Source organism: Globicephala melas, chromosome 1 (genome assembly GCF_963455315.2).
Source record: "Globicephala melas chromosome 1, mGloMel1.2, whole genome shotgun sequence".
In the NCBI taxonomy this organism is placed as follows: domain Eukaryota; kingdom Metazoa; phylum Chordata; class Mammalia; order Artiodactyla; family Delphinidae; genus Globicephala; species Globicephala melas.
The window spans coordinates 109,354,549-109,370,266 of record NC_083314.1 but is presented as its reverse complement, the minus strand read 5'-3'; the positions used below and the strand labels follow the sequence as shown (position 1 = coordinate 109,370,266).

The 15,718-nt window shown below is 38.9% G+C and overlaps 1 protein-coding gene across 3 annotated transcripts in view; it reads left to right on the top strand.

Moving 5' to 3' along the window:
* LRRC8C (leucine rich repeat containing 8 VRAC subunit C) overlaps positions 1-14,960 on the top strand; it is a 91,692-nt gene extending 76,732 nt beyond the window's left edge. For all 3 annotated transcript variants that reach the window (XM_030868609.3, XM_060303065.2, XM_030868610.3), the window contains exon 3: positions 8,414-14,960. In XM_030868609.3, the coding sequence (XP_030724469.1) occupies positions 8,414-10,684 (2,271 nt within the window). In that variant the 3' untranslated portion in view covers positions 10,685-14,960. The remainder of the gene's footprint in view (positions 1-8,413) is intronic.
* The last annotated feature ends 758 nt before the right edge of the window (positions 14,961-15,718 follow it).

The window sequence follows — 15,718 nt, the reverse complement described above, 5'->3', positions numbered from 1 at the left end:
TTGAGAGTCCGCCTGCCGATGCAGGGGACACGGGTTCGTGCCCCAGTCCGGGAAGATCCCACATGCCGTGGAGCGGCTGGGCCCGTGAGCCATGGCCGCTGGGCCTGCGCGTCCGGAGCGTGTGCTCCGCAACGGGAGAGGCCACAACAGTGAGAGGCCCGCGTACCAAAAAAAAAAAAAAAAAAAGTTCAAAAAAAATAAAATAAAAAGCAGAAAAAATAGATTTAGAGTGATCAAAGAAATAACATTAAAAAGTAGGTAGATATGACATAAGATCAAATGGATATAAAAAATTTAGAAATCATGGAAATAAAAAAGCCACTGAGGGGCTTCCCTGGTGGTGCAGTGGTTGAGAGTCCGCCTGCCGATGCAGGGGACGTGGGTTCGTGCCCCGGTCCGGGAAGATCCCACATGCCGCGGAGTGGCTGGGCCCGTGAGCCATGGCCGCTGAGCCTGCGCGTCCGGAGCTTGTGCTCCGCAACGGGAGAGGCCACAACAGTGAGAGGCCCAAGTACAGCAAAAAAAAAAAAAAAAAAGCCACTGAACTTTAAAATATCAATAGGTAGAATAATGACACTGTACTCAGTTGTAGAAAGATGTAATAAATTAGATAAGAGTTCTGAGTTACCCAGAGGCCAGCACAGACAGCGACAGGTATTAAAAAGCACAAACACACACCCGTGGAAGATCAGTTGAGAGACTCTAACGTACATCTAATAGGAATTGCAGAAACAAATGGAAGAAATGATGAAGCAAGTTTTGAAGCAATTATTTAAGGAGATTTTGCTAAAGTTTTCCAAAATTGAAGAAAGTCAAATCCTTAGCTACAGATACCAAGCAGTGTTCATCTACATACACTTAAAATTAAAGTGAAACTATAGAAGATCTGGGGTTAAAGGTAAAATCTTCAAAGCTACCCTAGAGAATTATTAAGGGAGATACTTTAATCAAAAGGAAAAGGAACCCAGGGGCAAGATAAAGGATCTAAGAAAATTGGTGAGCACATGATCAATATGTAAATAATCACAAGCAACTGTAGATTATTTTTTTTAATTGTGTGTTTCAAAGGAAAGGTAAAACAAACTCTGGGAGCAACAAAACGGGATGGTTCAGCGGGTAGTTAAAACATGCTTGGAAGGGGAGGTAGGGATTCTGAAAAGCTTTAAGTGTATACGTTTTGAGAAATTATAGATAACCTTTATTACAGAAATTTAATCTTCACCTTCCCAACCAGCTGAAGCAGGATGGAAAACAGGAGATGTGGAAGATGTTATCAATGCAACAGAAAACAGGAAGAAGGAAGAAATGGTATATATAAAAATAAAAATGTGGAGAGGGAGGCACAAGAGGGAGGGGATATGGGGATATATGTATATGTATAGCTGATTCACTTTGTTATACAGCACACCATGGTAAAGCAATTATACTCCAATGAACATGTTAAAAAAATAAAATAAAATTATGGAAATAAATCCAAATATCAGTAAATATCCCAATATGAGTGAGGTTAGCAAAATAATGTAATAGATTAAATTCAGTTGTAAGAGAAAGAGGTGATTAGTTTAGATTTTTTAAAAAATACATAAAACAGACACCTAAAAAAATAAAACAAAATCACAGACAAAGGTGCAAAATAGAGATTAAAGAAGGATATTTAAAAAACAGAAAAAAGCCAGTGGAGCTCTGTTAATATTAGACAGCATTTCTAAAATGCACTCTTTATCAAAAAAAGGTATCTATTTAAATTTTAAAACATGCATAAATTCTTGTAACACCACGCAGGATACAAAAGAATCTCAACACCCCAAGGAATTCCCTGGTTCTGAACCTTTGCAGTGAACCTCTGGCAACCGCTGATCTGTTCTCTGGCCTGATTTGCAGAATGCCATGTAAAATCAGGCAGCATGTACTTTTTTGAGACTGGCACTGTCGTTGGAATGTTTTTAATAAATTGCCTAAATGCACATTGTCGTTGGAATGTTTTTAATAAATTATAGCACATCCACACCATGTAATAATGTGGCCCTTAGAATGAAGTAGATCCCTATGTGCCGATGTGTTAAGGTCTCCAAGACATACTATGAGAGTGAAAAACTCAAGGTGCAAGAACAACTCATGTAGGAAGATCCCATGTGTTTATATGTCATGTTTCTGTAAATGCACAGATATAGATCTAGAAGAGTGCGCACCAAGCTTATCAGGGCTTCCTAAGGAATGGCAAGGGAGTAGGAAAGGTGAAGGGAGGATGCTCCCTTCTGTGCTTAATGTGTGTTTTTTAAAAAAGATTTATAATAGCAAAAAATAAAATGTTTAAGCATAACTTAACAATAAATGTCCAAAATCTATTTGGGGAAAGCTATGAAACACTCTTGGGAGACAGAAAATTAGATTGAACAAGTGGAAACACACACCATGGAGAGGAAGAATCAACACCATAAAGATGTCAGTGCTTCTTAAATTAATTTATAAATGTAATGTAATCCCAATAAAAATACCACCAAGTTTTTTTTTTTTTTCTGGATCTAGACTATAAAGTTGATTATAAAGTTCATTGTGAAAGACGAGCATGAATTTGAGCACTTGCAACACTCATGACTGATTCAGTTGTCTTTCTCCTGTGCTTGACCTGGAAGGGCACATCGCTCTTGATATCTCTAACATATCTGACGTACAGCAGAGCCTCCACAATGGTTGACTTTTCCTGAGGCACACGCAGAACTACTCAGCACTTGTGTTCTACACGTCCTACACCACCGCCATCAATGTCATTTATGTCTCCCTCATGTAACAGATAAGCTGGCCTTTATTTATGTTGCTCTCTTTTTGTTATATCAAGCCGTTTCTCTGAAGCTAAGTGGTTTGGTTTGGTTTGGTTTGGTTTGAACCTCAGCCCTTTGGTGTCTCATTCATGCAAATGTGAAACTGTTTCAACATGTTACCACTGTTCCCTGCTGCTTCTCACCGCAGTCCTTTTCTGGAAACTGCCTAAATTAAGTAGATCTTAGTTTTACATTATAATAATGGGTGTTATGATTCTAACAAAGGGACTGAGAATCAAATAACCATCATCAAAGATAAACAATCAAAGATGTAGACGAACATTAATGATTTAAAACTGTGAAGATTACTATTAAAAGGCCCTAAGTTTACATTGACCATGCGAGGTATTTCAATATGTGATCAAGAGTGTACATACTCTACTTAAAAATGCATCTCTGTGCTAGTATAAATGTGATAATTACAATTTTAAATATTTGATTTCTTTTCCTAGATCTGAGCAGCGTTTCAGGGCATAGTTTGGATGGGTTGCTTCCTTTTTTAAAGAAGTTTGAATTTTACTTCGTTTCTCTTGAAAGACATCCCCCTGTAGAAAGTAAAAGCAAGAACTTCAGTTGATTTCATTGACCTTAGAATTTTTTTTCAAAAACAGCTGTGGTGTTATCTCAAAATAATTTGCAAATGGGAATTCATGAATCCAACTTTAGTGAGCCCATTTCTCCAATCACTGCAACCCTTGTGTTTCTTTTCCAGAGATACTACCTAGATATTATGACAGACATGGAACAATTTTACATGTATATTTTTTATTCCTCTAGGAACTTTCACTGTAAAGTCTTGAGGAGCATTTTATATACTTATGTTACTGGATGTCAGCAGCTCCGTAGGACCTAGAGGATATTGGATCAAATTCCAGTCCATGGCCTAAGTTCTGACGGACTCATAGAAGAATTAGGTTCTCATGGTCCCAGTTCCTGCTTCCATGGAAACAGTTTATAGATTTTTAGCATCCCAGGCAAACTCTCCTTGTCTGTTCAGTTTTGATCCAAGCATGAAATTTAGTCCTATTTTTGCTGTGATTTCCACAAAATTCATTCATAATAGGGGTGTATGTGTGCATTTAGCCGATTTTACCAAAGGTTTAGGGAAGAGTGAAAGGTATTTACATCTCAAAATAGAAATAATGAGTGTACACCCCAGCCTCCTACCATGTTGCTTGAGCTATTTCCTTCGATTCTAGCCCCTCTCTGCTCTGCTGACTCACTCCTCCTACCTCCAAGCCTGTTCATCCCAATACAGTGCGGGGTGGGGGTGGGGGGCGGTTAGCATCTTTGTTGCCTGGCTTCACCTGACCTTTGCCCTCAGTGACTCACCTCCTTCTATATCCCTATCTTCCTCATTCCCAAACTGAGATGTTTTCTTGAAAGTAGATGATTTCGTTCAAGAATTATTCTCATGGAGGACTTCCCTGGTGGTCCAGTGGTTAAGACTTCACCTTCCAATGCAGGGGCTGTGGGTTTGACACCTGGTTGGGGAGCTAAGATCCCACATGCCTCAGTGGCCAAAAAACCAAAACATAAAACAGAAGCAATATTGTAACAAATTCAATAAAGACTTTAAAAATGGTCCACATCAAAAAAAAAAAAATTTTTTTAAAGAATTATTCTCGTATCTGCTTTTAGGAGAGTAACGTTCTCACCTTGCTATATTGTGGATCAGATTCTCTTGTTCATCTTGTTTTTTAAATTTTTTTCTCTTCCCCCTACCCTCATTTCTTTCCCCTCTTTCTCGCCCTCCCTCTATATAAAGACTCTGTGTATCTCTAGTCTCAATGCTTTTTCATCCAAAGGCAGTCTGAGGGCTGTCCCTAGAAGAAAAGGATGGGATTCCTCGTCATAATGACATGTGTGTGTATGAGCTGGTGGTGATGGTCTGAGCCTCGATGGTTTGTAGGATGGGATGTGGGCGGTGGCTTTCTCCCTGGTCTTACCCCAAGCACTCTCCCTTAGCCCTGCACCGGCAGCCTGGAACCCTACCATTATGCCTTTGCAATTTGTTTTGCAGCCTTTCCTTAAGGCTTGTTTTGTACTTTAATCTTTAAATTTCTGGGTAAAGGCAAAAAGAAGTGAGGTATAGGTTTAATTAGACAAGCTTCTCAAAAGAGCAGAAAAGGTGAAGCAGAAACTTTCAAGTTCTTACAAGCTGCTATTTACAGATATCCCCCAGAAACACCCTTTACCCTTTTCTTTTTTTAAAAGAAACCTATCTGCCTTATTTTTTTCTGTCTTCTTTCTCTTTTTTACTCTACCTTTGAAAATATTGATGCTTCTCCCAATTCTTCTCAGTGTTGCAAAGTTTCCATTAACCACGGAAGATAACTTCCTTCCTCTCTCCTGTGGCTATTTCACTGTTTAAGTCCTCACACTCTTTACTGTTGGACTCCGTAACCTGCCCTCTTCCTTTTCGTAGTCCTGGGGAGACAACCGGCCATCACATTCTTTGGGACTTCAACTATGAGCTGTATCTCTGCTGGAGTCTTCTTAGGATGTGTTCTCTTGGCAGCATGAGCAGCAATTGTTCGTGGTGACTAAATTCCAGCATCTTTTTCTACTCTGTGCTCATTTCTGAGTAGTTAACAGCTTCTGGAAAATAGAGCACTGTCTTTACCTTCCTGGGATTTAAATAGGCACATTTTAAAAATTACATCTTTGTGAAGATTGAAAGAAATATGACATCAGAAGGCGGAGAGGAACTTCTGGAGATTGTCTACGTGTTCCCCTCCTACGTTGGACTGTTCTCTTAAAGCCATCGTAGCAGAAACTCGGAGGAATGCAGAGACTATCTGGAATGGTGGAAATATACTAGTCTGCTCTGCTGTTTCCTAGCTACGTGAACGTGGGCAAGTGATTGAACTTCTCTGAACTTTAGTTGGGTTCTTCTGTAGAATGGGGAGAAAATGACCTACCTCTCTAGCGTGGCAGATGCGAGCCAGTCAGGTGCCTTTGTGCAGAATATAAAAAGGCATCCCATGAGGGTGAACAGCTGACCGAGGGGGGCAGAAGCAGGATTTCAGCCCACACTTGCCCCTCAGCTGGGCACCCTGGTGCAGGGCATAACCTGAAATCCTCTGTAGCAGCCAAGCTCCAGAGGTTTATCGTCTTTCCCCATGAGGAGCAAGCCTGGAGAAGGGCTGGGCAGGGGGCAGTAATGGGGCCGCCTGGTTGCTTGGCAGGGACGTAGCACCTCCAGAAGGTGCCTGCCTTTTTGCCTTCTAGCTCGTCTCTATTTTCATCACACCATTAACAATGTCATATTAACATACTAGCTCAAAGGTGTCACTCTTGGAGAAGGTGCTGGGGAAGCATTTCTTTCCATGCTGGTCTCTAGCCCCTACCTTATGCCTACTTCACAGATTATTGGGGGCATTAAATGAGACCACGAATGAGAAAACATCTAGAATATGGCCCCAAACACTGACTTTCTTACTTTTTCTCTTTGATATTTCTTCAGGATAATCCGGCATCTGTCAAGACTTTCTCTTACTATTCTCTTACTATTTACTACCAAGGTAGAGTGCTTGACCTCCAAGAAATATAAAGGATGCCCCATTGAGATGAGATTAAAATGAAAGCTTTATGTTTATTTTAAACTTAAAGGAAAAATAATTAAGTTTTCTAATATTTGACATATGGATTGGCAATACTTTATGGGTATAATTATAAGTAGACATATATATGCCCACAAACGTGGGCATGTTTAACATCAGGTAAGTGATTAAAATGTTTGAAGGCATTCTCAAACATTCTCACACCTCTGTAGCCACTGAACCCTCTGAATGCAATTACATTTGTTTTTCTTCCCTGCCTTCTTTTGATTTACATGGTAAGTAGTAGCCCCCTGCTATATCTTTTAGGCTGGAGCCTTTATAAATCTTTATAAATGAAACTTCCTCTCTTCCCCTAACCTCATTCTTTCATTGTTATCTGCATAGGATATGGGGAGAGATAAGCTTTTCCCTAAAATATGTATAATTTATATAAGGTAATTTGTTACTTAGGATAAAGTCAAATTGAGATCTTTTTGGTTTAATCCTAGAAATTCAATAAAATAAAATAAGAATGTGGGCTCTGGGTCCAGGTGGCCTGGGCTTGATAACATTAAGCAAGTTACTTAACCTTTCTGTGGCTTGGTCTCCTCATCTGTGAAATTGGGATAAAAGGAGTGCCTGCCTTATCAGGTGAAGGTGACAATTAAAATAATTAATACCCATGACATTATTGGAACAGGATTGCATATTAAATACAACAGAAAGTTTGTTGCTGTCATCACTATAATCACCATCCTTATCTTCATCCCTAGGAGACGTGTGGTCTACACCACACCTATGCAACTCTGAATTGGAAGGACTAGTGTCAGTTCTACATTCATTCACTTTCTCAGCAAATACTGATGGTCTCCTATGTATCAGACACTCAACTAAGGGTTGGGTGCTCCACTGCATTGTCAAACCTTGTGAATACTTTTCTCTATGGGGCTATATCTCCCATGTCACCAGGTTATGGTCATATTCTCATGCCATAGTAGTCTACTTTGTAATAGAGTCAGTTTCTACTTCTAGAATCAACATAAAGAGCTTTGCTGTTGCAAAATCATGATACTCTATGGATTTTCAGCCATTTGACCTAATAAGGTACAAATAGACTTCCCCTGCATTATCAGTTCCATGTTATTACCATCAATTTCTTGGTTATTATTCTTTCTCTGAACTGTTTGCTTATTGTCCAGATGATTCCACTTACGTGTACTTCTTCCTGGGGATGATTCCTCCAGGTTGATTCAAGGAGTATTTTGCCTCATCCTACCTCATCTTCAGAAAGAATGTGTTCTCTCTTACCCAAACTGCAATCTTATGAGACTGCTGGACATTCTTAGGGCTTAATATTCTTTTCAACAAATTGAAGCATTGGTAGAGGGATAGAAGTTGATGTAATATTTTGTGTGAAAAGCAGCAAGTTTAGACATAACTATTTTACTATCGAACATTTCTGTATTTTTTCATCTCTCTCTGAAGAAATAGTTTTTACAAAAGCTTAGTAAATTCCCATTTTATTAAAGCCATTCACGTTCATCTATGCATGTCTAAGATATGGATAGGAAGAAAAGAGGAAACAATAAAGACGGGAATTTCTCCCGTATTTCCTCCTTTTAATGCTTGTCATACAGAAACTAATATCAATCTTGGGAGCCATCCAATTCAAGACTGAGTCTGATAAGAAGATGTATTTCCCAGACCAATGACTGATTCTCCCAGGCTTCAGTGAGAGAAGAAATGCAAATTTTTTAAAATACATGAATGTTCTTTAACTATTTATTTTGTTGTGAATCGTTCTGTGTCCTAAAAAACTGCTGCGTTTTGTGTCCTGAGTTAGACATGGTGAACAAAGATATATCGATACGATTCATTTTTCCAACATGTGGGCTAAGAATAAAAATCTCGGGGCTGGAATTGAACATTGTATTCTCCAGGCAAAGGAAATGGACATTTATTGGATGGTATTGCTGCTTTCTTCGCACTAATGACATTGTGAAAGCTCTTTGAGTAATATAATTTGAAAATATTCTTTCTTTGTTTCAGGTCATGCAAGACAAGATAATCTGCCTTCCAAAAAGAGTGCAGGCTTCTCAGAACCAGTCTTCCGTTTCGAATGTCTCTCAAGCAGTGGCCAGTACCACCCCACTGCCTCCACCGAAACCGTCTCCCACTAACCCAGTCACTGTGGAAATGAAAGGACTGAAGACAGATTTGGACCTTCAGCAGTACAGCTTCATTAACCAGATGTGCTACGAGCGAGCCCTCCACTGGTACGCCAAGTATTTCCCTTACCTTGTCCTCATCCATACCCTGGTCTTCATGCTCTGTAGCAACTTTTGGTTCAAATTCCCCGGTTCCAGCTCCAAAATAGAACATTTCATCTCGATCCTGGGGAAGTGTTTTGACTCTCCCTGGACCACACGGGCTTTATCTGAAGTGTCTGGGGAGGACTCAGAAGAAAAGGACAACAGGAAGAACGTGAGCAGGTCCAACGCCACCCCGTCTGGTCCGGAAGGCGGCCTGGTCAACTCTCAGTCTTTAAAGTCAATTCCTGAGAAGTTTGTGGTTGACAAATCCACTGCAGGGGCTCTAGATAAGAAGGAGGGTGAGCAAGCGAAGGCTTTATTTGAGAAGGTGAAGAAGTTCAGGCTGCACGTAGAAGAAGGTGATATATTATACGCCATGTATGTTCGTCAGACTGTACTTAAGGTTATAAAATTCCTAATCATCATTGCATATAATAGCGCCCTGGTTTCCAAAGTCCAATTTACAGTGGACTGCAATGTTGACATTCAGGACATGACTGGATATAAGAACTTTTCCTGCAATCACACCATGGCACACCTGTTCTCGAAACTCTCCTTTTGCTACTTGTGCTTTGTAAGTATCTACGGATTGACGTGCCTTTATACCTTATACTGGCTGTTCTACCGTTCTCTGAGGGAGTACTCTTTTGAGTACGTCCGGCAGGAAACTGGAATTGATGATATTCCAGACGTGAAAAATGACTTTGCTTTTATGCTTCATATGATAGATCAGTACGACCCTCTGTATTCCAAGAGATTCGCAGTGTTCCTATCTGAAGTGAGTGAAAACAAATTAAAGCAGCTGAACTTAAACAACGAGTGGACTCCGGATAAACTGAGGCAGAAGCTGCAGACGAATGCCCATAACCGCCTGGAATTGCCTCTCATCATGCTCTCTGGCCTTCCAGACACTGTTTTTGAAATCACGGAGTTGCAGTCTCTAAAACTTGAAATCATTAAGAATGTCATGATACCAGCCACCATCGCACAGCTAGACAATCTCCAGGAGCTCTCTCTGCACCAGTGCTCGGTCAAAATCCACAGCGCGGCGCTCTCCTTCCTGAAGGAGAACCTCAAGGTCTTGAGCGTCAAGTTTGATGATATGAGGGAGCTGCCCCCCTGGATGTATGGCCTCCGGAACCTGGAGGAGCTCTACCTGGTTGGCTCTCTAAGTCACGATATTTCCAAAAATATCACCCTTGAGTCTCTGCGGGATCTCAAAAGCCTTAAAATTCTCTCTATCAAAAGCAATGTTTCCAAAATCCCACAGGCAGTGGTTGACGTTTCCAGCCATCTCCAGAAGATGTGCATACACAACGATGGCACCAAGCTGGTGATGCTTAACAATCTGAAGAAGATGACCAACCTGACAGAGCTGGAGCTGGTCCACTGTGACCTGGAGCGCATTCCTCACGCCGTGTTCAGCCTGCTGAGCCTCCAGGAATTGGACCTCAAGGAAAATAATCTGAAGTCTATAGAGGAGATCGTCAGCTTCCAGCACTTGAGAAAGTTGACAGTGCTAAAACTGTGGCATAACAGCATCACCTACATCCCAGAGCACATAAAGAAACTCACCAGCCTGGAGCGCCTCTTCTTTAGTCACAATAAAATAGAGGTGCTGCCTTCCCACCTCTTCCTATGCAACAAGATCCGATACCTGGACTTGTCCTACAATGACATTAGATTTATCCCGCCTGAGATCGGAGTTCTACAAAGTTTACAGTATTTTTCCATCACTTGTAACAAAGTGGAGAGCCTTCCAGATGAACTCTATTTCTGTAAGAAACTCAAAACTCTGAAGATTGGGAAAAACAGCCTATCAGTACTTTCACCAAAAATTGGAAATTTACTGTTTCTCTCCTATTTAGATGTCAAAGGCAATCACTTTGAAATTCTCCCTCCCGAACTGGGCGACTGTCGGGCTCTGAAGCGAGCTGGTTTAGTTGTAGAAGATGCTCTGTTTGAAACCCTGCCTTCTGATGTCCGGGAGCAAATGAAAACAGAATAACTTATTTTTGTATAAAGTTTGACTGAAACATGCTTCTACCAAATACAGTATAAATAATTAGATAGTCTTAATGCCTTTCCTATTTTATTATTTTTTTCTTTTTCACACAAAACAAAATGTACACAAAGACTGAGTAAGGAGTATGTATTTTTAATAAAAAGTTAATTGTATTTTTTCAATATTAATATTTTAAAGTTTTATTTGTCCTGGAACCTAATGTATCTATTACTGTTTTCTACTGACAGAAACAGATGGTTCCGTCTGTTTTTTTGTTTTGGTTGTTTTGTTTGTTTTGGTTTTTCAGTTCATTCTTGTGAAGGGAAGGGAACTTTAAGTTGCATGCTTTTGGTGTTTTTTAAATCCATGAAGATATTTTGCCAAGGTCATTTTTAGCTTGTTTACACGTGTACAGGGTCCTTATTTTTGTTTTCATTGTATGTGTACCAAGGAATCTGTGCTAGTTATTTTAATTCCAGCTGCCTTCTCCATTGGCCAAGTATTTCATTCTATAGAAACACTTCTCTGGAGTGTAAACTCACATAAGGGCATTGTCATAGACTATTATTTTCGAAATTTCCCCTTGCCTCCAACAGAACCCTAAATTCTATTCTTTCACATACCTGACAGTTATTTATCCTTAGGCAAGGATTTTGTAAGTGAGTAAAGACAATAATCTCCCGTGGTCAGCTTGCTTGAATTGGTCGTTTATAATTTAACTGATTTACATTTTTACCAACATTTAAAAACTATCATTGAAAAGGAAATACAGAGGTTCCTCCCATTTAATATCAATATTGTATGTAGTACTGGTGAACAACCTTAGAAATGCTAATTTATTTTAATTAAAATAGGTAATTAAATTTAAAAATCAGAAGCCTGTTTTTTAGTAACTTAATCATCTTTGATATCTTGATATGTGAATACATCCGATGGAAGAAAAAAAAATGTGCTACTAAAGCATTCTGCTAAAGAGCTGATGCACTCCAGGCAGGCACACTGGTTCCTCTGGGTAGTGTGGAAGTGGGGATCTCTATTCAAATTCTGCCTGTTACACGAAATAATCCACGTATATGTACGTATATAAATCTATCTCCCTCGAGCCTGTCCTTGCTGCAAATGCTAGTGATGCAAGCACAGAAGGTCTGCTCTCTTTGGCTTAAAAAAAAGTATCTCATCTAAAATGGTTCTGTTCCTTTTTTTTTTTTTCTTTTTTAAGTGTGAATAAATTGCTAAGTAGATAGAAATAATTTTTGCCTGGTGGTTAGCCAAGTTTTATTTATCTCTGTACTTAAACATCCAACATAGTATGGGTCTTGGGCACAAGTTTTCACTGACTATTAAGCTGTATAGAACAGGAAAATGAAAGCACTATTTGTGCCCTCAATCCAGGACCAGTGCTACCTATCATGGGAATTTTGTTTTATGCTCCAAATTCACACTGTTTTCGGAACCCTAGTCTGACCTAAGGAAGTTTTGTGACTTAACGAAGAAAAATAGAAAGATGGTTTGGGGTTTCAAGATGCTGCTTTTAAAATCTACCCCTTGATCCTGGTGACTTTTGTTTAATGCTACTTTGAGTCATACATGGAATACAGCTATGGGAACTACTCAGCAGATATATGTACCTCAACTGTGTTTTAAATGTTATGATACTTCGTGGGGTAAAGGATTTGGGGAAGAGATGCTTTTCATTTATTTAATAATTGAATCATGTAGACCAAAATGCTTTGCTGTCTCTGCTCTGTGTTTAAGTGTTACAATGGTGATTTTGTATAGCTGGTTTATTTTGCCCTGGAATTGAAACAAAATGTTTAAAATAGTAACATGGTTATATTTCTTGTAGGATAAAATATTCAATTCTAGAATGTTGTTAGGATCCTGATTATGAACGATGTGTTATATTTAGAAACATAGCGCTACCTGTTTTAAACAAACAAACAAACCTGGAAGGTTGTCCATGGCTGAGCATGACCCTGTTGCAAGGTGAGCTTTGATAACTACTGGTAAAACACTAGGTGCACTATTTTTCTGGATAAAATTTATAGTTGTTTTCTGTATCACCCTTAAAAGGGACCTATTCAGGTTAAAAATCATATTTATGCTGAAATCTTTATCTGGTGTTAACGCATAATCTCATATGTGTTCATAACTGAAGTAACTAATAATTAGTCTTTGTGACAGTTTGCTCAAAATGCCAAAAGAATTTGATTCGCTTTCTTAATGATTTCACAGGCTGACCCCTAACCTAAGTTCTAAATAACATCCAGTAAATCAGTATAGTTCTATGACTTTATGGTTTAACTAGGAAGGAAAATTCATAGATGTTTCTGTTAGATTTTATAAAAATTCAAAATGTTCAAACTTCATCTTGAGTCTAAATTTTCTGACCCTGACCCTTTTTAATATTGTATATTTTTGTTCACATTCTTAAGTGAAAAGCATTAAATTACTCTTTAGCCTTTAACTGGGAAACTCAGGTAAATGAACTGCTGACTTTTCTAAAGTTCTTTAATGAATCAACTCAGTGTTAAAAGGGGTATTAACCCAATCCTTTTCGTATTTTTACAAGTGCTCTTGCTAAAAAGGAACAACTAGCTCTATTTCTCCAACTTCTATAAGACTCATGAGAAACAGCTTATGTAAATATAAAAGCATCATATGTACTCTTAAATCCTATGGCTATTGGACACCCATAGTGAGTATGCTTTCTGGTCAGTTTTAATGGTTAAGTGTAGAACAGATAGTTGTCCGGAGATGACTGGTTGAAACAGAGCATCTAAGTATATCCCAGTGGAACTCACCTAAGAAGACCACATCTCAGAAAACTAGTTATATGTTGGGTTTTCACTTTGTTTTGTTTTTAATACAACACTTTTAATATAAATGTTCTTGATACAGTGAAACCTGTTATTTACACTGGTAAATTTTCTGATTGTTCATTCACCCACTTTCTCTGCCTTAGGTTTCCGATGTAGCTATTGTAATGAGTTCTAACAATTTCCATGGCATCCTGTGTGCAGGCACTGCTTTTTCAGAAAGGCTTGGGACATGAGCCTGCTGTGAATACTTTGGTCATTTAGAGGTGCCTCCTTATCTGCCTCTGAAGCCATCTTTATAGAGAGGGGCTTAAGCAACCTGGAATCTTCCTTGGGTTACTTGGGATGAGGAAAGTCCACATTTCTGCAATATGCTATCTTATGATTTCTGTTATAAGAAAGAGAAGAAAAAATCTTTACATCTCTTGTTATCATTTCCCCCAAGGGTTTTGCTGTTGTTTATGTTCCTAATTCTAAGAAAAGTCCATTTTTTAAGGAGTATTTTACTCTCTAATCTAATTTCATACCAAACACCTGATCAGTAGTAATGATATATTTACTAAAACAGTGAACACTCATGATCCATCTTTATGAAAACTGTCAGCAATATGTAGTAGTGAATAGATAAGATAAACCTCAAAACAATTTCCATTTGTGTTTAGAGACTAAAGTAAGATTCAATTTACATTCTCCTATAAATCCTGAATGTGATAATGCCATTCAAGCAATTCACATTTTTGGTAGGATCTCCAGAACTCAGGGTACATAGGGTTCCATAGCAAAACAGCACAGTTATTAGTGAGGGGAATGCCTCAAGGGTCGGTAAGATTTTCTCACTTTTTTTCTTGTCTATTCAGATACATTGTAAGAAAGCCTGGACAGTCTCGACCAGACGTGCCATTGATTTTTCAGATTTAGGCCTCAGTGACATGCTTCTAATACAGTTACATACCATCCTTCCAAACTAGCTGTCCACTCTTACTCCATCTTCCCAGAGCCTTTCACTGATAAAGGTAACATCCTTGAATTCCTTTTGGGGTGAGGGAAGAGGGTCTCCTCCCACCCCAAGGAATTTTTTTTATTTAGAAGACCTTAAAAAGGGGTATATAACTTCGAACAACTTAATTTCTCGGCCATGTTAAATAACAGTCCCTGTGTGTGGTTTCGGATGTGGAATAAATTTGCTTTCTGCTGAATACCATTCCCTCTCCCATACGATTCTGCCTGTTTAATGAACATTTTTACTAGGGTTGAAACTCAATGCCTTACGTGGTCACTTAGTTTTCCTTCTGCTGCTTGTTTTCTCTCGCTTTATGTGTTCAGATTGTGTCAAATGCTGGCAAAACCTCTAAGACTGTCAAGAAAATGCTTGAAAGTTGATTTGTCACAGTGTAAACTCATGATACAATGTCTTAAGGTTATTTGGCTATGTAGTACATAGGAACAGAAAATAAAGTCATTTTTGTAATTTAAAATTGAGATTGGTCCCTTTCTTATTCATTTGTAGAAATCATGTTTCTCTTTTGGATTTCTCTTGTATTTTTGCATATTCTCTTATTAAGGCTTCCTGTACTCTGCAGGAAATAGGCTGCATGCATTCTTTCACTTTGTATTTAGCTAGTTTCTGCAATTGTGACTAATTATTTCCTTCCTTAATTCTCTGTACTGCATCTCCCCAAGGTGCCCCTGGAGTTTCATTTGGGTAATTAGTGCCTTACTGTGTAATCTGGAGCGCAGTTTCTGTGCATTTGCCAGATCACATTGTACCATGGCTGTCCAGCCCAGCTTTCGGTAAATACTTTTATGGTAATGATTGTCATTAAAGAAATCAGAATGGTTCTGTACAACCAGAAGGCCTCCCCTAGTTAAACACATACACCCCAGGCTTAGGGAAGCCCTTTATAAGAAAACTTTATGTACCACTTATGCATAAGAAAATTGTGATGGGTAAATTTCGAAGCTAAATTGTCACTTTACATATTTTTCTATAGTTATTTATGACTCAGTTATTTTACTGATAATCCTTTGGAGAAGAACTGTTGAGATGAGGAAAGATTGTGAGTGTGGTGAGAGAGGCCTTGCGAATGTGTGTATCAGAAACTTAGGAGGGAGTATGTGAGAGCTCTGGAGAAACTATGGAGACAAGAACTGAGATGGGCAGCAGATTAGAGACATCTGGTGATTTCAGTGTAATATGCACATAAGAAAAAGTCTCTTG